The 26,862-nt window shown below is 41.9% G+C and overlaps 2 protein-coding genes across 6 annotated transcripts in view; one reads left to right on the top strand and one right to left on the bottom strand.

The window, feature by feature from the left end:
• The window catches only part of LOC126175133 (uncharacterized), a 338,937-nt gene that overhangs the window by 235,886 nt on the left and 76,189 nt on the right, over positions 1 to 26,862 (top strand). The window lies entirely within an intron of this gene.
• The window catches only part of LOC126175136 (E3 ubiquitin-protein ligase MARCHF5), an 88,465-nt gene continuing 82,995 nt past the window's right edge, over positions 21,393 to 26,862 (bottom strand). For all 5 annotated transcript variants that reach the window (XM_049921697.1, XM_049921694.1, XM_049921695.1 and 2 more), the window contains one exon: positions 21,393 to 22,172. In XM_049921697.1, coding sequence (XP_049777654.1) covers positions 22,023 to 22,172 — 150 coding nt within the window. In that variant the 3' untranslated portion in view covers positions 21,393 to 22,022. The remainder of the gene's footprint in view (positions 22,173 to 26,862) is intronic.

Genomic DNA, 26,862 nt, shown 5'->3' with positions numbered 1-26,862 from the left:
GGAGGGTCATCAGGTCAGAGGATGGGTGTCAGTCACAATCGGGTACAATTCTCATGAACAATAAACATGTTAGTCACAGATTTGCTAACACTCAATCACAAACTTTCACATTCTAATTATTGACAAAATTACACCTTTAATATTGTGACCTCTGCCTTTTGATTTTTAATGTATCTGATACACATAAAGAACCAGAATCCAGTCCCACAAACTATCCCTGGGTTGGTGCTTGGCTCGTGGAATCTCTCCAAATGCGCTTACCATCAAATTACCCATCTCCAGCTACCACCATTCCTTCCACAATGACCTCCGTCTGTTCAGATACTGCCAATCCTTAACCCTCACCAACAGCCCTGCAAAACCATATCAATCAGGCCCAGACCACCTTGCAATACCTTCTCTCCATCTGCATAATTCTCCTGCTATGCAATCCCAAATTTCTGAATCCCTATCACATACTGAAACTCTTGCCCTCCAGGAACTAGGGCAACATGAACAATGCCACCTCCAAAACTTCTTTCCACTGTTCACTTTGTACTCCCGTCTTGGTCTGCCACTATCCACCACCTCCAAACCTCCCCCACATCCCCTCATAGCTGACAAACCATGTCTCGAAGACCTATTACATTTACCGCACCCGCAAAAACTTACTCCCACCATGATACAGAATCCAGAATCTAAATAGGCCTGAAACATAGTCATGAACTGTTCCTCCAAAAGCTTTAGGCCCACAGAATTATCAGTCCTTTCCAAAAGCCACACCTTTCACCCCACTCCCAAATTCAATAATGCGGGACTTGTTAAAGACCTTCATTCCTTCTCCTGATCCCTTTGATAGAAACAGTTTTTCTCCACCAATCGTACGAATCAGACTCAACTTAAGACCAATGTTTAACCCTATCCTCCATCCAACCGTGATCCACTCCCACTGCCCCTAAATCATCCCCTGTTAACTTTCCAGAATTTGTTAAATTTGAATCTTGCATCACCACTTTTCCCCAAATCCCTCAACATGCACACTAACCTTACATCTACAGAAAAAATTGCAGTCCACCACCTAAAAACTTATAATCCTACTTGCTGACAAATGCAAAGATTACCTGGTAGAAGTACTCCGCCAGCCGTGAGATTCATCATATCTACAAATCCTGCCACAATGACCCCATTCCAGAAATCCAGCAGGATCTCCAGTCTCTCCTCACATCCAGGCCCATCCCAGAACCTCTCCCCAGAGTCCATCTCTCTCCGCACCTCTACGTCTCCACACACTCCTACCTTCTACATGCTTCCTAAAGTCCATAAATCCAACCACACAGGACCCTCCATTGTGGCCGGTTACTGTGTCCCACTGAGAGAATCTCTGCTCTTGTAGACCAACACCTTCAGCCTATTACCTGTAACCTACCCTCCTATATAAAAGATACCAACCATTTTTCCGTCCACTCTCCGCAGATCCTGTTCCCTTACCATATGGCACCCTGCTCACTACTGTTGACATCTCCTTTACACAAGCATCCCTAATGCCCATGGCTTTACTGCTATTGCTTGTTGACTGGTTATGAAGCCCATTTGTCAACGTTGTGGATGTATTCTGGTACATTTCAGTTTGCACTTTTTCCCTCACTGTGTTGCTATGTGATTTTATAACATGGTGACTGCAGATATGGTATTCAGTACATACATGCCCACTGTAATGTTTATATGCCATGTCTGTGAAGACATACATTGTGCAATCTGTCTGTCATACAGATGTCTGTATGTACAAATACCAGTCCTTGTTTTATCACAATTACTTCTTCACTACTTACATGGTATGCACCCTATGCTTCCAGATTCCCTACAATCAGACTTTCTGTAGCCTGGTTTGCCACTGTTTTCACAAGTTACTTCCCATTCTCTACACTTTGTTGGCAGGATATAGGTCACAGCAATTAAAGCACCAATAGACATCCATGAAATTCTTGATTCACAGTGCTCCAGAGTCAATGTATACTGTGACTCCCTCTGGAGGAGAAGGTAGTGAACTCGAAGGCCGGCTTAATGATATTGTTTGCAATCCATTTGTCCCCTGGCCCTGCGTTGAATCTTCACTTGATCTCTCTTGTGAACTTCTCTTTATCTAGTTCATTACTTTGGTTGATTTCAGATAATTCATCAAAAAGTGTTGGCATCATTTGATAGACTGCCAAGAGCTCTTCACACGTGTCCTTTACCAGGGCATGATGGCCGTAGATCTAATGTTCTTTATCTTAATTGTCTTGTTGAGGGACTGACTTCTTCCTCAAGGTTTCCTTAACAGCGCGCACAGCTTCGGTGTTGGTTGCTTTGAAAAACAGAATGTTTGCTTCACTTGTCTATTCCGTACAACTTCTAACTAATTTTTTGCTAGCTGGCAAGTGCCAGCTGCAATGACCACTGCAAAGGATGCGGTCTTAGATTGCGTCTAAGTTGTATTTTCTCTTGCTTTAGTTTCTCTATTTCTGCTTCTAGTCTGTCAAACTTGTCCTTTACATAGGGTGCACTTGCAACTCCCAAGTCAATGTGCAGGCATTTCATTTCTACACTCCTGGAAATGGAAAAAAGAACACATTGACACCGGTGTGTCAGACCCACCATACTTGCTCCGGACACTGCGAGAGGGCTGTACAAGCAATGATCACACGCACGGCACAGCGGACACACCAGGAACCACGGTGTTGGCCGTCGAATGGCGCTAGCTGCGCAGCATTTGTGCACCGCCGCCGTCAGTGTCAGCCAGTTTGCCGTGGCAGACGGAGCTCCATCGCAGTCTTTAACACTGGTAGCATGCCGCGACAGCGTGGAGTGAACCGTATGTGCAGTTGACGGACTTTGAGCGAGGGCGTATAGTGGGCATGCGGGAGGCCGGGTGGACGTACCGCCGAATTGCTCAACACGTGGGGCGTGAGGTCTCCACAGTACATCGATGTTGTCGCCAGTGGTCGGCGGAAGGTGCACGTGCCCGTCGACCTGGGACCGGACCGCAGCGACGCACGCCAAGACCGTAGGATCCTACACAGTGCCGTAGGGGACCGCACCGCCACTTCCAAGCAAATTAGGGACACTGTTGCTCCTGGGGTATCGGCGAGGACCATTCGCAACCGTCTCCATGAAGCTGGGCTACGGTCCCGCACACCGTTAGGCCGTCTTCCGCTCACGCCCCAACATCGTGCAGCCCGCCTCCAGTGGTGTCGCGACAGGCGTGAATGGAGGGACGAATGGAGACGTGTCGTCTTCAGCGATGAGAGTCGCTTCTGCCTTGGTGCCAATGATGGTCGTATGCGTGTTTGGCGCCGTGCAGGTGAGCGCCACAATCAGGACTGCATACGACCGAGGCACACAGGGCCAACACCCGGCATCATGGTGTGGGGAGCGATCTCCTACACTGGCCGTACACCACTGGTGATCGTCGAGGGGACACTGAATAGTGCACGGTACATCCAAACCGTCATCGAACCCCTCGTTCTACCATTCCTAGACCGGCAAGGGAACTTGCTGTTCCAACAGGACAATGCACGTCCGCATGTATCCCGTGCCACCCAACGTGCTCTAGAAGGTGTAAGTCAACTACTCTGGCCAGCAAGATCTCCGGATCTGTCCCCCATTGAGCATGTTTGGGACTGGATGAAGCGTCGTCTCACGCGGTCTGCACGTCCAGCACGAGCGCTGGTCCAACTGAGGCGCCAGGTGGAAATGGCATGGCAAGCCGTTCCACAGGACTACATCCGGCATCTCTACGATCGTCTCCATGGGAGAATAGCAGCCTGCATTGCTGCGAAAGGTGGATATACACTGTACTAGTGCCGACATTGTGCATGCTCTGTTGCCTGTGGTTCTGTCAGTGTGATCATGTGATGTATCTGACCCCAGGAATGTGTCAATAAAGTTTCCCCTTCCTGGGACAATGAATTCACGGTGTTCTTATTTCAATTTCCAGGAGTGTATATGTAACTTTTTATTCTGACCCTCAAGTTTTGATGTGTTAGTATGAACACCCAGATTCTGGTGCTGACTTGAGCTACGATTGTTGTCAATGATCTTATTTGTTTCAGTTCGGTTTGCAGGACACTCAGAATCTCATCAACTGTCACGATTTTTTCCACAGTTGATGTACTCGAAAGTGCTCCTTTACAAGCCACATCACCTGAATTACTCCTCTTAATATCACCAGTCTTCCTATTCTGTTGTGTCTCATTTCTTCTCACCCCCGATGTCACAGTTATCACTAACTTCGGCATGCCGCCTCCCTCACTATGGGGAATAGAGGGGCTGCCATCAGCAAAGACTTCTTAGCTTAATCCAGTGTGTGCACTTATGACGCAGACATGGAACCCTACAGGACAAAAAGCTTAGTGTCCATGTCACAAATACTTCACTGAGGTGATGTTTGTTTTAGAGCACCAAAACAGCCAGGTTCATATGCACCCATATCAGAACTGTAGAACACGAAGACAAAAAATGAGTTAAAAACGACTAAATGTTAAGCCCAATCGACAGAAGGAAAGGCAGCTAAAAACAGGGCATGGAGACAGGTCCATAAAATTCGCCATACAGACAATACAGGTCCTGAACTAAAGATTAAATATCCTTCGCCATATTGCTACGATGACTAAAAAATAAAACACTGTCAACAGCCCATGTGTCTTTCACTAAAAAGGCTGATAATTCATATGGCAAACATAAATCAGAACGTAACTGGTTAAAAAAGGACATTCCCTAAGGAAATGGCTAACCGTCAAAGGTTGAGGGCAAGGAGCACAGAGTGGTGGAGGATCGCCCCTTAACAAATGGCAATGGTTAAAAAGACAGTGCCCAATACGCAACCTAGCTAAAATGATCTCCTCACAGCAAGAGGGCTGAGAGGAGGTTGTGCAAACCACTGGGAGACGTTTAATTCCCCAGAGCTTGTTCTCATGAAGGAAAGACCAGTGGTGATGCCAAAGTGACACCACCTGCTGACAGACTGCAACACAGACATCACTGGAGGGAATGGAAGAACTAGTGGGCCGAGGTACAAGGACTGCAGCCTTGGCAGCTATGTCAGCGGCCTCTTTCCTTTCAGACTGACAAGACCAGGGATTCACATAATCATCACAGAGCCCCCATCAAGAGTGAGCAAGTGAAAGCTTTCCTGAACCCATTGCACTAAGGGATGGACGGTGTACAGAACACGGAGGGTCTTAGAGTATCTGAGCAAAGGACACAATTAAAACACCTGTGTCACTAAATGTACTGCGTGGCCTGATACAGAGTGAAGAATTCATCTGTAAATACTGAGCAGTATTCCGTAAACCAATAACGAAATCATCGGTACCTATGATGAAGGCACACCCGACACCAAGATCAGTCCGAAAGCCATCAGTGTATACAAAGGTACTATCACGAAGACCCATGTGAAGGTCGACAAATTTATGGTAAGAGAGCAAGGCTGGTATAGTGTCCTTAGACAGCGAATGAAGCCCATGGTAAATACGAACTGCCACACAAAGCCAAGGTGATGAAGCATTCACACTCATTGGGAAAGTGGCAGGTAGCATGAAGTTAAGCTGCTGGAGAAATAGCCGAAAACAAACTCCAGGAGGTAACATAGAAGAGGGACACACCCCATACTGGCAATCAAAGGAGTCATTGAAGAAGGAGGCATAGGATGAGTGTCAGCATACATATCTGCCGGGGAGAAAATCTTGGCGGTATGACAGCGATAGTTCAGCAGCTTCTGCATACAGACTCACAACCAGGCTAGTGTAAAAGGAACCAATGGCCAAACGGAAGCCATGATGAAGGATTGTATTGAGATGGAGTAAGATGCACAAATAAAACACTCATAGTGTAGTTTTGAACCGACAAAAGACCAGTACAAATGGAGGAAGGCGGTCCGATCCACTCCACAGGAAGTACGTTGAGTGCACGTAGGACATTGAAAAACCACCTACAGTGAGCAGCCAGGTAAGAAATGTGAGAGGACCAAGAAAGTTTTCCATTGAACATGAGCCCCAGAATTTTTGTAGTTTCAATGAATGGAAGAGCAACAGGCCCAAGATGTAAGGACAGCGGAAGAAACCAACTGCACCACCATAAATTCAGACAAATGGTTTTTCAGCAGAAAAGCGAAAGCCTTTGTCGATGCTCCACGAGTAAAGATGACTGAGACAACGCTGAAGAAGCCGCTCTAGGAGACAAGTCTGTGGAGAACTGCAATAGATAGCAAAATCGTCAACAAAAAGGGAGTCAAAGATGCCCAACAGGAGACAGACTATAACTGGGTTGATGATGATAGCAAAGACTACTACGCACAGGACGCAACCCTGAGGCACACCATTTTCCTGGATAAAGGTGTCCAACACAGCAGAACCCACATGTACCTTGAAAACTCGATCTTCCGGAAGGAAGTGGGGCTCGCGACCTTGAAAGCCCCACATGTAGAGAGTGTGGAGGACACCAGTTCTCCAGCAGGCATCGTAGACTTTCTCCAAATCAAAAAACATGGCCACAGTCTGATGTTTCTGCAGAAAACCATTCATGACATGGGTTGACAAAGTGACAGGAAGGTCAATTGCACAATGATGTTCTCGAAATGCACATAGTGCATTGGTTAGTAAATTGCGAGACCCGAGCCACCGGGCATGAGTCATACATTCCATCACCATTGCAAACACAACTGGTGAGAGAAAGGGGCAGTAAGGAAGGCATTTGTCCTTACCCGCCTTAGGCCAGGGTATGACAGTGGTTTCACGCCAGCATCTGGAAAATGTGCCCTCTGCCCAGACGTGATTGTACATGTAAAGGAGAAAGTGCTTGGCTGCAAGAGAAAGGTTCATCTGGCCGTGGAGCAGAGAATCAGGATGAAGTGAGAGCGTGATCTAGCTCCCTCATAGTAAAGGTGGCATTGTAGCACTCACAATTCTGAGAAGAGAAGGGTTTCACCCGAAACTCCTCCACTAGTTTCCAATGGAGAAAGTCAGGGGGAGGAAGGCAGGTGATAGTGGGTGGAGTCGAAGTCTCCACAAAATAGTGGCCCAAGGTGTTGGAGATAGCAATAGGGTCCACTATGACATCATCTGCTATGGTCAGGCCGAAAATTGGGGATCTTGGATCTTGGTTCCAGAGAGCCACAGGAGGTTGGCCCACATGACCCTCGAAGAGGGAGTGGAACCGTTAAAAGAACTAGTAAATGAAATTCAACTAGCTTTTCTGCTATCCTGAAGAACGTGATGAGACTGTGCACGCAACTGTTTATAACGAATGCAGTTTGACATCGAAGGATGACTGCTAAAAAAGGAAGAGAGCATGCCTCCAAAAGTGAATTGTGTTGCGGCATGCCTTAGTCCCCATGGGACCAGGACACAGCATGGTTAAGAGGAAGTGTGAGAAAGGGCATCTTCTGCAGCAGTAAGGATAGCTTTTGTACAATATTCTACCTGATCTTCACAACTAAAGAAACCTTCTTCATTGAAGGTCGCCAGGGAGGAGTACAGCTTCCAGTTGGCCTTAGAGAGCTGCCGTTTGGGTGTGCATGTAGGTGGGTTAGAAGTCAGCAAACTGATAGCACACGGGAAATGGTTGCTCAAGTATGTGTCAGGGAGAATGGAGCACTTGAGATGGATCTGGGCAGTGCAGAAGGAAAGGTCCAAATGGGAATAGGTGCGTGTGGAGTCTGGAAGGAATGTGGGTGCTCCCGTATTAAGACAAATGAGGTTAAGTTGGTTGAGAAGGTCAACCAAGAGGGCATCTCTCAAACAGGTTCTGGTACAGTGGAGGAAATTTGCCCTGGTGACATTGAATGACGTAGGGGTGTAAATGGTACAAAAGGAAAAGGTCAAGTGAGGAAGGAAAATGCAGACTACAACAGCTTGAAGTTGGGTAGTCAGGGAGATGGTCTGACTATGAACAGCATCCCAGATTAGCAGCATGACTCCCCCACGATTTAGAATGCCGTCCTCGTGGGGAAGGTCCAAGCAGACTGGAAGAAATGCAAGAAGTCAAAGCGGTTGTGAGGATGCAATTTTGTTGCCTGGAGGCAGAGACTAAGTGAATGCTTCGATTCTAAGAGCAGCTGCAATGCCTCTTTGATGGACCAAAGGCCGCGAACGTTCCATTGGAGGAGAGTTATGAGGAGGAAAGGGGAGGAGGGAAAATACGGAGGGGTCTCACCTCAGTGGCTGCCGAGTGCCAGCGCAGAGACGCAGGTTGCAGAGGCTGGAGGATCCTGCTCCAAGAGATCTACAGAGGCGTCAGCATTCTCCCTCTGTCAGTCTGTGGAGTCAAGGGCAGAAAAACGGTTGGCAGAGCACACCAGTGACACTTATGTCGGTCAGGTGAGGGTATCAAGTGGAGACACTGCTGAAGAGGATCTCCGAGTTGACAAAGGAGAAGACAGTTTGCGTCTGATTTCTTGGAGCTTTTCCGGTTGGCAGAGGAAGACTAAGATGTTTGTTGGCTGGAGGGATGTAAAAAGTCTGTGTGGGAGTATTCCTTCTGTCCTGCCGATTGTGTAGCAGGTGACTTTGCCCTGTGAGGCAAAGTCCGGCGGCTTGTTGCACAGCTGGAGGAGGAGTCACGCATGTCCGCATGGCCATATCCTTCGTGGAGCAAGATGTAGCAAAAAGAGTACAGTAAGTGCCAGATGGTAGAACACAGGGTTTCTGACTAGCCAACAACTTGTGAATGACAGGATAAGGCACTTTTTCCTTCACCTGGATCTCTGGACAGTGCACTCATCAAGATACAGGGACTGCATGATCGCCATTGCAGTTGATACAGCTGGGAAAAGGAGGCGGACAATTGCACTTGTGAGCATCCCTACCACAGGTTTCACATTTGCCCGGGTGTCGACAGGACATTCGAGTTTGGTTGTAACAATGACACAGGTAGGAACACATCGGATTCGGAATGTACGTTCGGACTGTGATAACTTCATAGCCTGCTTTTGTATTTGATGGAAGCACCAGTGAGAGAAAGAGCAAGTGTTGGCACTAAGGATCTTTTTCATCACCTGATGGACTGCAATGACACCCTTATCAGACGTACATTTGGATTTCTACCTCAGTAGGACCACTGAGCAGCCTAGTGTAGTAACACCACGGGAAAGACTCGGAATTCGATTGGCCTCGACACGAACAGGAAAGCCGTGGAGGAGCACAGCTGCAAGCAGTTGTTGTGCCTGAGAATCAGAAGCAGTCTCCAAAAGCGAAGTGCCATTGTGTAAACAGCAGCAGGATTTCACAGGGCTGGCAATTGCATCAAAATCTTTCTAAATAATAAACAGATCTACTGTTGCGAAAGACTGACCCTCTTCAGTACGTGAAACCAGAAGGAACCATGGTGCAGCTGGAAGGGTCCTTGAGTCAGGAGCCTCATTTCGCTTATGTTTAGTAGATGTTGACTGAAGATGATGATTGGCTCATTGCGAGACAATTCCCCATGATTGCCAATGTCTTTGATGGCATGCTCCTTCAAACTGCTGCCTCCCCCCCCCCTCCCCCCTCGTCCCAAGGAGGGCACGTCCGCCTTAGGTGACTGTTCACAACTCAGGTCACATCTCCCAAACACATGACAGAGTTACCAACTGGCAATTTGGGAAGGTAGAAGCTCAGGTAATCACCCCTCCCTGAGCCTGGCCTCTACAAGGGGATACGTGTGAACCCTATCTGTTGATGCAGGGCTGGGAATTACACATTACCCAGTCATCTGTTATGTGTCAGACATGTGGGCCAGCCTTTTAGAGTGCAGAGAGAGGAAGAAGAAAAAGAGGAACCTCAAAATTCAAAGCAGAGGAAGGACAGGAGAAAATGGAATGAAGAAAGGAAAAAGGAATGAAAAACAGTGAGAGACTGTTATGATGTCAGCTATCAAAATTGCAGAATAATTCCCAAAAGCATCCCAGGCATGTTTCCCAAGAGAGGGGAAAAAGAATAGCAAGAAGAGAGACATGCAGCACGGAAAGGAAAAGATGTCACAAAGGCTGGGGCCCTGTGGTAGCCAAGCATGAACCCTCCAAATAGTGGTGAGCACCCTGGGGGGGACTGCGGTGAGGTGATGGGAGCCTTTGTCAACTAACATCGTCACATGACACACAATCAATAATTTGACCGTGAACTGAGAATACCTACAAATCATCTAACCTTGCACTCTTGAGACTAAACACCAGCTACTAATTTACTACTTTTACTACACAAGAACGTCGTCTCAACACAGAGCTGATATCAAGTCACAAGTAAGTTGGCTGCCATCTTGACCTGTCCCCTGGACATTAGAATACGTGGGACACGGACTTGCAATTTGCTGCCCCCCACAGTTGGTAAGGAGAGCGATTTCTTCTTAGATCATTCAGGTTCATGAGTGAATGTGTCACATCATTATTTCAAAGTTTTCTGGACAAAAAGTTGAAGTTTCCCAAGATGCCTCTAAAAACCTTAAAATATTTTGATTTTCTGATAATTTGTTTAAAACATTATAGTCCTTTCTAATGAGTATTTGTGAAAATGTTGCAACGAAAAGGGGGGGAGGGGGGGAAGAAACTGTAACCAAACAAACTACAAGTGATACAGATCTGAAATTACTTTCAACAAAAACCTTGTTCACAATACTATCAGGTATGATTAAAACACAAGTATTTCTGAGCTTTTTTTTTTGTCTTTAATTTAGAAAAATAAACTATGAAAATTTGTAACTTTTAGCAAACTATGAATAATAACAGGATGTCTTTAGAAATGATAAAATGGAAAGATTGCTATGACATTAATGCTTGAAATTCTTAAACTATCAAAATATTTCTACCTTAAGATGAGAAAACGTGACATTTTTTGATTCTTTATATATTATTTTCTCTAAAACCTCCATCCCGAATATTCTATGGTATTGCATGGTACGGTAGTTAGTCAATTTTACTTATTGAACGTACAATCAGAGTAGTCAATATTTTGCAATGCAAATTTGAGAAATTTTTATGTTAGGTCAGACTACTCTCAAAGTCAAAAAACCCTGGACACTTAAAAATTTAAATTGAATGCTGATGTTGAATAAATGTAATGCAAAACTGGTGTATCGCAGTCAAAATAATTATTGTATAGCCTTATGAGTGAGTGGGAAAACAATTCATTTTATTCAAGCATTTTATACAAAAAAGTAGTGTAGAAAATAGCTTTTTATACACATTTTTCTGTTTCTGATATTATTCACAAATTTTTTGTCTTCTGTTGTGACTTACTTCTTCATGACATTCCATGAATGAGAATCGTCTATGCTGTAACAAACAACACTGCACTACTGAAATAAATTAATGTTTTTTCATCTACTCCTCATTGAACTAGTATAGCTGTGCTGAAATTTGCACGTGGACAAGGATGACCCAGCAAGAGCAGTATTTGGGAAACAGGAACTACACACTGATCTGTTGAAGATGGCCATTTGAAACAATTTGCTGGACCATGAGGTGTCAAAGGAGACTGTTACACCTTGCAGCTCATGAAGGACAGAAGGGACATTCCATGTCAAGTGGTCTAATTTTTGGAAACTGCCCTGTCCACCACCGTGGATTTTGCTGACATTTTATATGTAGAGTACCCCATGTCTCAAACGAGCTTGGTAAAGTTTTAGATCCTCCAGTAGAATACTTGTTGAGATACCACTGTTTGTACAGTATGACACTGATATTTCAGCAACTTTGAGATCTAATATCTCTCTTGGTATATTTTAAAAAAATCATTAAACTTAGCTAACTTCTATAACTTTTGCACTATATTTAATGGTAATAATGACGATTATTTCTGTGTGCGGCATAAGTAGATAAACTGAGTCAAAGTGGGCCTAAAAATGGTACTTAAAAAAATTAAAAAGTAACATAGCTCCTTAAATAATTAAGTAATAGATGTCAAATTTGATGCATAGTATATCTAAAAGTTGTTTTTTTAATGTATAATTTGATTTTGCTACCTCTTTCTATTACTTTACAGATTTAGTGTAAAGTTGATGATTTTTGTAAATGAGCTAAAAATAAAGAGTATTTTCAATCCCATGCTGCACAAAGGTATCTTCTGGAAACATTTTAAAACCATTCTCATTAGAAAGAGCAAGTTTGATCATCATAGAAAAGTGGATTTGATTGACTAACACTGGCATACAGTGTAAAAAGAAAAGAAAGAAAGAAAGAGAGAGAGAGAGAGAGAGAGAGAGAGAGAGAGAGAGAGGCCGAATCTAGGCTAGTCACGAGAATTGCACATGTGCAGTACCAGTTTTCTTGGCATGGTGCTACCATGTTTGTTTACAAATACCTGTTATTTTGATCTCGAGTGTTTGTGGAGTTCATTGTGTATTAGTTGCATTTTGTGGTGGTGGTCTAATTTGTTTCAGCAATCCATCACAAATGCCGAACATAAAAGAGTATGTACGAAGGTCACTCCAAAAGAAATGCACACTATTTTTGTAAAAATACAGTTTTCATTTTGCATGTGTGAAAGTTTTACAGTGTGTAGATACATACTTCCCACTTGTTTTCAAACTTAGTTCAACCTGTTCCCATGAGTGGCGCTGTCACAGCATGTCTTCAAGATGGCTGCTACACTTGACGTCCGTCAGAATCAACGTGCTGTCATAGAATTCCTGTGCTGTGAAAACAAGACAGTGGGAAACATCCACAAGAGGTTGAAAAAAGTGTATAGAGATGCTGCTGTTGATCACAGTACAATTAGTTGGTGGGCAAGCAGGTTACGTGATGAAAGCGAGCACGGCAAAATTGAGGATTTTCCTCGCAGCGGCAGGCCTCATACTGCACACACTCCAGACAATGTGCAGAGTGTTAACGAATTGGTGACTGCTGACAGACGCATCACAGTGAACGAATTGTCACGCAACATTGGGATAGGGGAAGGAAGTGTTTGCAGAATACTGAAAGTGTTGGCGTTAAAAAAGGTTTGTGCCAGGTTTGTTCCCAGGATTGGCATCATGCAAATTCACCCAAGAAAAAAAAATTCAAAACCACACCTTCTGCTGGAAAAGTTATGGCTACAGTGTTTTTCGATTCCGAAGGACTCTTGCTTGTGGACATCATGCCAAGTGGAACCACCATAAATTCTGATTCATATGTGACGACACTGATGAAATTTCAAGCTCGACTGAGTCTTGTTCGACCACATCGGCAAAAGCAGGATGTTTTGCTGTTGCACCACAATGCACGGCCACAAGTCAGTCAAAAAACCATGGAAGCGATCACAAAACTTGGATGGACAACACTGAAATACCCACCTTACAGTCCTGAGCTGGCTCCATGTGACTATCATCTCTTTGGGAAACTGAAAGACTCTTCATGGAACAAGGTTTGAAGATGATGACTCCCGTGTGCACACTGCCAAACAGTGGCTCCAACAGGTTGGTCCAGAATTTTACCGTACAGGTATACAGACACTGTTTCCAAGATGGCGTAAGGCAATTGAGAGGGATGGAAATTATGTGAAGAAATGAAAATATTGCTAGGGATGTATCTACACACTGTAAAACTTTCAAACATGTAGAATAAAATATGGATTTAAAAAAAAAAAATAGTGTGCATTTCTTTTGGAGTGACCCCCATATGTAACCTAGTATACGGATTTTCAGATTTACATTAGTATTAATTCACTAATTAGCTTAATTCAAAATGGACATCAGTGAATCAATTGATAATGATTATCCTATAGCCGAATGCACTGCTGGGCGCAAACTGTCATCAAAATGCTAGCAGTGCTCATTTTATTCGAAACAAAACTTATTATTCGGTGATCAGAAGTTGAGTTTATGGACAACGGCCAGATCTGCTTGCATCAACAGGAAAGTATATCCAAAAATATGAAATGAACCAAAATTAGTGTTGCAGTCCATTTGAAAAGCAGACTCACATTGTCAATGGTGATCTTACAATTAAATTTTCCTTGAGACATTTCTTATGCCTCATGATAATGATAAGTCCCGGCTGTGGCACAAATTTAAATTGACTCATTCAGCTTCCATCATTATTGTCAAAGTCACTTTAGACATGTCCAATAAATTCAAAAAGTGACTAAAGTGAACATAAAGCCACGTCAGAAAATTTGCATCAAATGCAAAGCAAAATACATTTTTATGGCTGAAGCCACATCAACTTCAGAAGATTTTGATCCAAACACTTCACACACAGTAGTTTAGATGAAAGCTCAACTCCTTTAGGCACTTCTCCATTGAAAATTTGAAGAATAAGCAGCAGACATAAAACTAGCTATTTGAAACAAAAGATTGAATGAGTGCAAAATACAATAGCAGAAAAAAATAATGTCCATTTCTGGAAAGACTGAAGACATTGCACAATCTGGTCACTCTGTTCAATGCAGTTTGTGTAATGATTACACTGACCTTAACAAAGAAATGAAAGAAAAAATTGAAATATCCAATAGATCAACAGAAGTACAACTACTGACTATGGTCCCAAAAAGCTAGTCAATAAATGAAACAGCAATAAAGTTATGCCACAGTACATCCATTTGTTGCTTATTATATCAAAACGTGGGGACCTTGAAAGTTGTTAACTGTTGCATGATTTCCCGTAAATTGGAACGTGATACCATGTCTGCACACATGTTTGTTCATAAGTGTATCGAATTTTTGGTGACTGGAACAAATGTTATGAAAATATACTACTTCAGTGATGGCTCCATGACACAATATAAAAACTACAAGAACTTTGTGAATTTATGCAACCATAAAAATGATTTCAATATTGAGGCTGAATGGAACTTCTTTGGTACACACCATGGGAAATCTGTGATGGAGTTGGTGGCAGAACTAAATGGTTGGCTGCATGGGCAAGCCTCCAAAGACATTCATATGACCAAATATTGATGCCAAAGGATCTCTTCAATTTTTGTGACCAAAATATAAATGGAATTAAATACATTTTTGTCACAAAACCTGAAATTGAGGAAAGTGGAAAGTTTCAAGAAGAAAGACAGCAAGAAAGCAGCACAACAGCTGGTACTAGAGAGCATCACCAAATTGTACCAGTTGATTCAAACTCAATTTGCATCTGCAAAGTTTCCAAAGACAGCAAAAGCTGGCAGAATTTGTGACATCACTATTCTGTATTCAGAATTACCTGAGCTGTCCTCTGGTTGTTACATTGCCTGTATTTATGACGAAAAATGGTGGACTGGCAATGTTGTGTAAGTTTCAGTTGAAGAAAATGATGCGTTGATAAAATGTATGTATCTGCCAGGACCTGCTCATTCATTTTACAGGCTGGAAAGGCAAGATATATGTTGGATTCCAGAGCAACACCTGATTTGCATGCTTCCTGCTTCTCCAGTTACAGTGTCTGGCCGACAATATCAATTTCCAGAAACCATGCTGAAGGAAGTGGCTTGTAAATGTAACAGAATGTGAAGAAAGATTACTATCAATTAAAATCAAACTGTGTACATGGAATGGGGAATCATGTAACATACCCAGTTTACACATGAGAACCTAGGATAAGATGCTCAATCATTGACTTAGGAACCAGGCAGACACTCACTTAAGGCTTTGAAACCTCAAGTAGCAAATTACAGGCTGGGGAACCTGGACTGAGAAATCCACCCATGGCTGGTATTGCACAGTTACAGGGAAATGCCAGTGTTGCCCTGTACGTGGTTGGATATGGGGGTCAAAAAAATGGCTGTATCTTAACGAGTGTTCCAATGAAGAATCTAAAACTTATCCAAAATTCGTCTGATATGTGGTGCTCTATATACAAATTTCAGAAAAAAATTCAAGATCATCGAGTGGGGATCCTAGACCAATTGACATGGAATGACCAAAAAATTATTTGTGCCACACACCACTGATTGTCATACACAACGAAGCTTTTCACAATAATTCTAAAGTATGCCGAGATCTCTGCATTTCACACACAGTAATATTTCATGGAGATCTGTTCTTGCAGTGTATATGTCATCCCAGGAGGCCATCCACAGAATTCTTCTAATGTACCTTCACTTAGAAGTAAAAATTTCATTTTTTGTAGTAATTGTAATATGGTCTGTACAAATCCAGTAGCATCAACAGCTTCATGATGGAGATTAAATCTTGTTGCAAGATGATTAGAGACACCTACCCCATCACACATACTTTTTCTTATATCTATTGCTGAAAATATCCATTTTTTTTTCTTATTTCGTGCACAGTATTTTCCAAGCTTGTAAATCTGAAAGTGGTTTTTAAATCGAGATGCTGCACCATCAGGCATATGCACATGTTCAGGAAATGTACGGCCTCTAGATGCAATGTCAACAATTATTATGCTGACTGCGTTGCATGCATGTGCACCTTCATGAACGAGATCATCACTGACAATAGCAAAAGGAAGTGAGCTACATATACGAATATTGATACCTGTGATGTGTGCCAGTGGTAACTTTGAATTTCATTCTGGAAAGCACTAGACCAGTTCTCAGCAAAGTTAAAATGAACTAATACATGTAATTCTGGGATGTGGCTGATTTTACTTCTGCTATGCACTGTCTCTGAATCCTGTGGATATTATAATGAGCTACTCCTTTCATGACCCAATACCTAACCTCTGTAACAAACTTCCCTAGTTCCACCATCTTCACAAACTCTCCTTCCTCCCATAATGTGTAGATTACATCATTGTGAGTATACTGAAGGTGTAATGCTTCCAACAGTCATCCCTTCAGCACCAGAACACATTGCACACTCCTGCACCAACATTTATCTTGTGGTTATTAACACAAAAGCGTAAGGTCCATCTCTGTGTACTTCTTCCCTGTGACACAAGTTACGGTGAAACAAATGTTTCTATTTAGTGTAATAAATGCGTGTGCATATTTCCTTCACTTGCTGACATCTTATCCATTTTGGTGATAAAGAGTAGAATTTGTGCGACTAGTTATCAATTCCGGTTCACCTTTTTCATTAGGAGATATGCTTCTCTTATTGATCTTGCCATACATCTTTTTACCTTTTTCACCATTTCCACTAACAGAGGTAACATTAGCCTGATTATGACTTCTGCTGCAATCCTAGTTATCACCTAAGGTAATATTCCAGGGCAACATTAAGCATATCATCTTGCAATGCAGGTCCACAGTAGGAATCTGGGCATGCCCAAATACCGTTTTTATTCTTTATTTTACGAGCTTTTGAAATTAAATGATGTGAGGAAGTGGGCATGGATCTGCTGCTTGGAATAGCCACCTGGTATCAGTGTCAGTAACTGGACCTTCTCGGTATAGGTAGATGCTGAGATAGCAGTGTTGTAAGTTTTGAGACAATACATCACACTGGGTACACATGTCACTGCCTTCTGGTTTGGCACCAAGTGCATCTACATTATACAACTAACTAAGTTTTGAAGATGTTGCTTGTGTAAAACTTGTTTCAAGTGCTACCACCTTTCTTTATACATACAATTTTTTTTTTCTTGTACTTCTATCTTGACTGGACATTTAAACATTTAAGGTGGGGGGGGGGGGGGGGGGGGGGGATATTTTGGGCTACAACACAAATGCTAACATCCAACACATTAACAACTTCTCACCCAGGAATATAAACATCTATAGTGTCTTCTTCTGTTTCACATTCTGGTGATGGTGATAGTTCAGGTGGTTTATCAATAAATTTCTTGTTGTAGTGAGTATAGCAATTCCTGCACAATAGATGTGATGGTGACAAAATCACTTGAGGGCCAAGATATTTCTGCAATGCCTCTCACATATTTCAAACAATTGTGAAGAGTTTTCCTCTTTTCTTAAACACCACCTTCCTCTGTGTGTTTTTCAGTCCATACACCTCACCCTTTCACTACTGTGTTTCCTCACTGACATTGTAGTGAACAAAAAGTTCAATGATTCATGTGCGAGTTCTCAATTGTTTGTTATGAACAGAACAGAGCTGGAAACAGTGTTGCCAACACGCATATTTTAGACTAAAAATTCAATTATGCGAAATATGCAGAATATTGAAAAAATTTTAATGTTTTACATAGAAAAATATTGTCCACTTTGACTGCAGTAACTACTAACGCATTAACCAAAAATACAAGGGCAGTTCAATAAGTAGTGCAACACATTTTTTTTCTGAAACAGGGGTTGTTTTATTCAGCATTGAAATACACCAGGTTATTCCCCAATCTTTTAGCTACACAACACTATTTTTCTACGTAATCTCCATTCAATGCTACGGCCTTACACCACCTTGAAATGAGGGCCTGTATGCCTGCACGGTACCATTCCACTGGTCGATGTCGGAGCCAACGTCGTACTGCATCAATAACTACTTCATCATCCGCGTAGTGCCTCCCACGGATTGCGTCCTTCATTGGGCCAAACATATGGAAATCCGATGGTGCGAGATCGGGGCTGTAGGGTGCATGCGGAAGAAAAGTCCACTGAAGTTTTGTGAGCTCCTCTCGGGTGCGAAGACTTGTGTGAGGTCTTGCGTTGTCATGAAGAAGAAGTTCGTTCAGATTTTTGTGCCTACGAACACGCTGAAGTCGTTTCTTCAATTTCTGAAGAGTAGCACAATACACTTCAGAGTTGATCGTTTGACCATGGGGAAGGACATCGAACAGAATAACCCCTTCAGCGTCCCAGAAGACTGTAACCATGACTTTACCAGCTGAGGGTATGGCTTTAAACTTTTTCTTGGTAGGGGAGTGGGTGTGGCGCCACTCCATTCATTGCCATTTTGTTTCAGGTTCGAAGTGATGAACCCATGTTTCATCACCTGTAACAATCTTTGACAAGAAATTGTCACCCTCAGCCACATGACGAGCAAGCAATTCCGCACAGATGGTTCTCCTTTGCTCTTTATGGTGTTCGGTTAGACAACAAGGGACCCAGCGGGAACAAACCTTTGAATATCCCAACTGGTGAACAATTGTGACAGCACTACCAACAGAGATGTCAAGTTGAGCACTGAGTTGTTTGATGGTGATCCGTCGATCATCTCGAACGAGTGTGTTCGCACGCTCCGCCATTGCAGGAGTCACAGCTGTGCACGGCCGGCCCGCACGCGGGAGATCAGACAGTCTTGCTTGACCTTGCGGCAAAGATGACACACGCTTTGCCCAACGACTCACCGTGCTTTTGTCCACTGCCAGATCACCGTAGACATTCTGCAAGCGCCTATGAATATCTGAGATGCCCTGGTTTTCCGCCAAAAGAAACTCGATCACTGCCCATTGTTTGCAACGCACATCCGTTACAGACGCCATTTTAACAGCTCCGTACAGCGCTGCCACCTGTCGGAAGTCAATGAAACTATACGAGACGAAGCGGGAATGTTTGAAAATATTCCACAAGAAATTTCTGGTTTTTTCAACCAAAATTGGCCGAGAAAAAAAAATGTGTTGCATTACTTATTGAACTGCCCTCGTATATTGCACAATCTTCATAAGTTTTGTGGTGGTGATTTTCAACTAAATAATTTTTAGTAATAAATATTTACATAATACAGATAGCTGGAACAGAGAAGGTCTCTTTTTTTAAAAAAAAGTATATCAATTGTATCTAGTAATACAACAAGGACGTTAGCATTCTGTGACTTTACAAATCAGAAAAAATTTAAATTTTTGTATCTTCTTCTTAAATCTGTAAGTTAAAAGAAAGCCTGTGTGTGTGTGTGTGTGTGTGTGTGTGTGAACTAAATTTGAACACAAAGATGGAGCTTTAAAACAAAACATCTGGCATATTTTTTAGTTCTCTACTGTTTTAAGAGTTGCTTACAAAATACAGATTTTTCAAAGGACTGTACCATTTAAAAAACCAAGATAAAATGAAAATATTTACTTTCTTAATATCTTAATACACATGATATAGATGTCTTAAAACATTTTTTCCACAGAAATTCCTGATCATAAATTGACACGTCCTGCATGATTTGAGACGAAATTGCCCAGGAGTTCTCATAGTATGGTGTTCCATTCCTCCACTAACGCCTTTGACAGCTGCTAGGTGGTAGTTGGTGCATGTGGACGTGCTGCAATACATCTCCTCAATGCATCTGATATGCTCAATGGGATTTAAGTTGAGGGAACAGGCAGGCCATTTGACAGACATCCTCTCATTCCAAGAGTTCTTCTGCCTGCACTGTTTGATAAGGTCATACATTGTCATCCACATAAATGCAGTTAGGACAGAATGCACCCCTAAAGAGACAAACATGGGGAGGAGTACAGTGTCATAACAACATTGACCAGTGAGTGTACAGTGTTCAAACACACTGAGATCAGTACACATGTGCTACATTATGTGCCTCTCACCATAGCATCTAAACTACTAAAACAATCACATTCGACAATGTTCCTGGGTGAATTATGTGATCCTACTGCTTACCATTTGAGGGTAAGTCCAGAATCACTCCTCAGACTGAATTTCCTTTCATCCAAAATAAGTGTGCAACTCCCACTTCTAGAAGCTCAGGTCCTTATGCTCTTGGCACCATCAGAGTAGGTGCCACCAATGTGCGGGTGTCAATAGAACACAACATACTAGCCATTGGCTGTCCACCCCCATGCAGTCAGGTATCACTGTGGGTGTGTGAGGTGGTGTGCCTTGTAGTCTTTAAAATGCAATTACAACTGCACCTGCTGTTGTTGTTGAACAAGGTCGACCACCTCCTCTCCTTCAGGTGGCAGGGCCTGTGGTACCCCATTCATGTGAAACAATGTTGTGCGCAATACCAAACTCCTGGGCTTCATCCATCTTCCGTTTTGTGATGATTCTTCCATGTGTAAAGTCATCCAAATGTCTCTGGACCATGCTGTAAGAAGAACACCAACAAAGTGCACCATAACTGTCCACTGACTGACATACACCACCCCTTCCCGCACCCTCAATTGCCTCTTGTGAGGCCAGCCCATTTGGTGCTATAGTCACGCTGACCTCACATCATGTGACATCGAGCTTTCTGGGTACAAATCTGAGAGCTCTGGCAACACATTCCCACACTTTCATTCACTTCCACCGAGATGTTAATATTTTATGCTACTATACCTATCTCAGTCTTACATTGTGCAGATCAGTGTGATTGGAGAACTTATTGACCAAGTTTTTGTTTACATACAAGAATTACCAATTTAAAAAGAATTATTACCATTTTTGCCACACGTATCACGCACATGGTTATAGCCAGGCATGACTGTTTCCGATGCATAAGCTTTGACACTGTCTCTCAGTTATGTACCCATTAAACAACTAGGATGTCTCAGTAAAGTACAGGACCACAAACCGCAGTATCACAGGCAGACAAGCAGACATGTTATTGTAATTTTTCTCTTTGTTTATTGCAATGACAAACACAAATTAATGCTGAACCAGTAAGTAATAGCTGTTTCGTTTATTGGTTTATTTCAAATTAATCTGCGTAAAAAGTTTTAATGCAGGGTTTTTAATCCAATAACCACACAGATTAACCAAAACCGGTTACAAATTTTCAGTCCCATAAGGAAACAACAAAACTTAAAAAGATACTGAGTATTCTCCAACAAGGATCAAACATCAATATTTGTTAAGTATCTGCAAATAACAATGGGTACTAAAATTTTGGAAACTTGATTTAGGAGATGTGTAATTAAGATACTCCACAAGAATATTACAAATTTGTTGGGTCAACAAAACAAACATAAACCAAATCCTCTTTTCAAAAAAGATAAAAGTATAAAGAAAACAGTAGTCACTAAAGTTTACAAGCCCACAAAATAATCATAGGTGCAAATTTCCAAACAAACAATGCTGATTGCTTTTGGTTGTAGTGCTCCTGACACAAAAATATCTATGAAAGCAAGTGAATGATACACAGGTTTCATATATTTTAATTTATTTTACAGTAACAATTGTAAACAAAGTTATCACTAAACACTTTATCATGGACAATTTTGTTATTCGATTCATCACCTGGCTCACACTCTGCAAGTTTCACACCAGTTACTTGAAATTTTAATTTGCAACAATATGCAAACAGCAAGGAACTGCCAATTCTCAGTCAATAACCTGACAGTGACTTCAGTGATTAGCTGCTCCTGCTTCCCTTCTGACAGCGTTACGATTCGCTTCCGTGTAATCCAATATTCTGCGACGTGTTTGTCGAACATACTGTTTTTGTTTATGGTATATTCTTAACACACCTTTGACAGCGACGAATGCCAATCCACCCTATGGAGAGAAAAAATTATTTTAGAGTAAGAATTGTAACAGAAAGCTCATCTAAACAGGCTCTTACACCTGCCTGTCAAATCACATACAATTTTTCAGACAAAAATTGCCTCTTTATACTGGGTTGCAGCCACAAAAATATCAACTTTCTGGCCTATAAATGACTACTTAATTTCAAAATATTCCTCAATACACTGCCGATGAAGTCGTGAAAGACTGCCGTAAATCTGAGTATGAATCCACCATCACATCTGGCTGGATGTGATTAGAAGGGCCATATAGTCTATGGAAACTTTAAGTCCAACAGCATTTTCCACATCTGCCATTTTTCTGGAAAACGCTTCATTAAATGTTAATATAAAGCTTGTTTAAAGTTGACATTTATTTAATATTTATCTCCCACACTGTCTGAGATGTTCAGTTAATTCCAGCCAGACTGTGAAGATCAATCGAGAATAGTTTGAGATGATAGTGTGACCAATGCCAAGGCCACAGAGGGAGCTGCTGGAGAAGTTACACTCCAGGAAATGGTTCAATGCTCTTTAGAAGGGGTTCCCAAACTTTTCCTTCAACGGAACACTTTGAGAATCCTAGTACACTGATGGAGCACCTTGTTTCTTTGAAGTTAATAAATTATTAAAAATGAGAAAAACTTGTTTTATTCAGTGATTAGTTCAATTCTGCAGAACACAGTTTGGGTAACCCTGCTCTACAGCAACAAACTGTTTATGCTTCTGACAATCCACATCAAATAAGACAGGTGGGTCACCTCGAATCTCAAATGTCACTGAATAAAATGTATGTTACAATTTTAGGTTTACAATGATATCCTTGATTTGGAAATATGAGTCAAAGACCTCGTCGTAGCCTCCCAATTTTTTTATTTAAGATTTATTTTTTAAATGTCAGTTACCGTATTTACTCAAATCTAAGCCGCACTTTTTCTGGTTTTTGTAATCCAAAAACCTGCCTGCGGCTTAGAATCGAGTTCAAAGTAAGTGGAAGTTCTGAAAAATGTTAGTAGGTGCTGCCACAACTAACTTTTGCTGCTGAATACATGTAGCGCTACACAGGCATGCTTTGCAGGTACAAAGATAAATACTGACGCCAAAATCTCTGTGTCAGTAAATAAATTAAAAGAAAAGGTAGAAGAATGTAAACATTATGCCATGTATTCTTTCGTGTTTGCTGCTATCTCATTTAAATCCTGTCTGCCTAATAAACTATGAAACTAGAGTGAGACAACAGCAAACGCGGAAGAATATATATAATCATGTCATGTTTGTATTGATATTATTCTTATGCTGAATAGTGATACACTCAGAAATGAAGCAAGGAAACTGACTAGATTTTTAAATCTAAGATGACTAATTTCTGCACAGAGTGTAATGTACTAAAGAGAAGTCTGCAAAGATTTTCAAACAGAGAAAAATGTTTGCTAAACTCTCATTCAGAAAATCTTGTATCATACACAGTCTATTATTTGGTTAGTGTTGATCATTATCAAAGAAAGCAGCAGTGTAAGTAACAACAAATAGCAGTCTCTTGCCATTGTTTCACTTATGAGACAATTCCTCTCTTTTTTTTTTTATTGTTAGCCGCGGTAGCGCGTACAAAAGCAAGCCATGCTGCGAGTGGCGACAAGTCGTTAACACTCATTATCGGAATCCGACAAACAATGCATGACACAGTACAACAATGCATTTTCAGAATGACATTTTCACTCTGCAGCGGAGTGTGTGCTAATATGAAACTTCCTGGCAGATTAAAACTGTGTGCCGGACCGAGACTCGAACTCGGGACCTTTGCCTTTCGCAGGCAAGTGCTCTACCAACCTCTTTTTTTTTTCTTCAGTATTGTTCGTTGCGTTTGGTCTGGGCGGACATCACAAGACATTGATTCAGGTCGATTATTGATTCCTTTACTCAGTTTTTTTTTTTAATTTTTATTACCGAGGGCGAGCAGCCCTCTGACTGAACACGCTGAGCTACCCAAGCACAACTCACGCCCCGTCCTCACAGCTTTACTTCCTCGAGTACCTCGTCTCCTACCTTCCAAACTTTACAGCAGCTCTCCTGCGAACCATTTTAATGCATAGAGTGACATAAACACCTATAACAAAGAGAACGACACTTATCAGATCAAAGCATAATAAGCAATTGATTCAAACCAGACGAAGCACGTGAAAAAGGAAGGGTACCCGTATAAATATGGACAGAGAGCCTGACGCACAACAATGGCTACCTGGTAAAGCTTAACTGCTAAGCTTACGACTCGACCCAAACTACAGTAGCTGTATCTTCATCCATTTGACCTAAATTGTGTCTCATGTTACAATGGACCAACTCTGTTTCGATTTGGAGGTGTGGTCTAAAACTTTTCTCTCCCCTTGAATTTCGAGTTTGAAATTTCAGGTGCGGCTTAGATTCAGGAAATTTCAGGTGCAGCTTAGATTTGAATAAATACAGTAGTACCATATAGTAAAACATTCCCTGGAAAGGAGAATTTCCACTTTCTAGTTGAACGGGTTTTATAAACAATTTAAAATGTTGCCATACAATAACTCAGTTCCTATTGCCACATCTTCACATATTGGTCTCATGAAATCAAAAGCTCATTTAGACTCAGAATTTTATCTATTCTGAAATATGAGTAAGCGGCACATTTTTTCAAACATAATAAAAGATTTAAACAATTTGCAAAAGTTTCAAAAACTTAAAACTTCCAAAGCATGCAACTCATGTGCAATCTGCTGGAATTAAAAATGTGTTCAACTGCATCAGTCTCTTCCTCTGATATTGAATGAAGCCTTCCCATTGAATCAACAGCAACTGGAGCATTCACAGTTTTTAAAATATTAGGAACCATAAGTGAGCACCGATGGTGGTGGTGCTGTCTGCAGCTGGAAACTTGTGTCCAGCGGCCAGTCCATGTGGCAGCATGAAGTTCACAACAATTTAATTCAGTTCTTAACTATCTGGTAGCAAGTCAAAGGTTGCAATTTACCGTTACTGTCAAAGAATAATTCACCCCGAACTTCAGTATATATCAACGTGGATAAATGGACATTTTGAGAATTTTAGAAGTTATCAATGATGTTTGCATAAACTATTTTTTAGTAAATCAGAGTTTGTGATTTAGTTCCTGTAGCAAATTTTATAACTAACATATCGTGTTGCATTTCACTTTCCCTTTCAAAGGGAGTGTATATTATCATAAGTTAACACTATTTCGAATGTCTTAGTAACTAACACCCAAAAGTTAGGAAACTAGTAACTTTCACCATGTTATTTTGTTGCCTTAATAGCAATTCTATTTTGTGTACTAATTTTTTTAATTATTGGATGGAATTATGAATATTTTTTGCCCAGCAGATTAAAAGATAATCAGCAGGCTTAGTTTAAAGTTATTTGTTGATTCTCCTGTAAAACATTGCACCAACCACAATGCAGCCCCCCTGTGAATGCTGTTCTCAAATGGGACGAGTTAGTTGATGTTCATAAGCCGGTGGAAATCACCTTGATTACTGTCAAAATTGGCAGCTGTTGCAAATTGTTGTTTGGTTTGCGACCCTCTGGGGCTCTCCCATTACAAAAGGTATCTAAAGTACTAACTTCTCCTGTGAATGCAGTCTCCTCTGCAGGAAGTATGGGATCTGCCACTACCTCTCCAGTTGAATGCAAGTGGCCTATTAGTGACAGGTATGGGCAGGCATACAAACAGATCAGGGGTATGGCCATATGAACCAGGATGGCTCCTTCCTATGCCAACCTTTTCATGGGTCACTTGAAGGCAGGTTTCCTGGAATCGATAAGTCTTTAGTCCCTTGTTTGGTTTAGATACACTGATGACATCATTGCCATATGGAATCATGGTGAGGTTGACCTGTTAACATTCCTGGAATCTATAAATACCTTCTCCCAATTAAATTTCACATGGACTTTCCAAATCCCATGCCACTTTCCTAGACGTTGATCTTGCCCTCACAGAAAGCTAGCTACACACTTTTGTCCACATTAAATCTACTAACAAACAACAGTACTTATATTTTCCATGTCAAACGTTCCCTCCCATACAGCCTTGGCATTCGGGGCAAACTTATTTGTTCAGACGCAGACTCTTCATAGCACTACACCACCATTCTCACCTGAACCTTCACTTGGCATAATTATCCCACCAGCCTAATTCAAAAGCAGCTTTCCCAGACCATCACATCCATTCCTGATACTGCTGCCCCCCTCCCCCCCCAAAAAAAACAACAACTTTGGAACACTTGTCACTCAGTATTATCCTGGCCTGGAATGTATTAATCAGCTACTTTGACATGCCCATGACTTCCTAAAATCATATCCTGAAATGAGATCCATTCTGCCCAAGATTTTACCTACCACACATAGAATAGCTTTTTGTTATCCTCCCAATCTTCGCAGTATCCTTATCAGACTCCATGCTCCTTCTGTAGCCATCTCCCTACACTGTGACCGATACCACTGAAAGATCTGTCCTATGCACCCTCCTACCAGTAACTCGCGAAACATATACTATTAAAGAGAGAGCCACTTGTGAAACGAGATGTCATATACCAGTTGTTATTGTTGTTCTTCTTCTTCTTCTTCTTCATCTTGCGTTACGGCCTCTGCAGCACCACGGGTAGCCCCTTCGTGGACTGCATTTTCCTCTTCTTTTCCCA

Source organism: Schistocerca cancellata, chromosome 3, assembly GCF_023864275.1.
Source record: "Schistocerca cancellata isolate TAMUIC-IGC-003103 chromosome 3, iqSchCanc2.1, whole genome shotgun sequence".
In the NCBI taxonomy this organism is placed as follows: Eukaryota; Metazoa; Arthropoda; class Insecta; order Orthoptera; family Acrididae; genus Schistocerca; species Schistocerca cancellata.
Note: the sequence above shows the minus strand (reverse complement) of the source record. Positions and strands in the feature narration are given on the sequence as shown.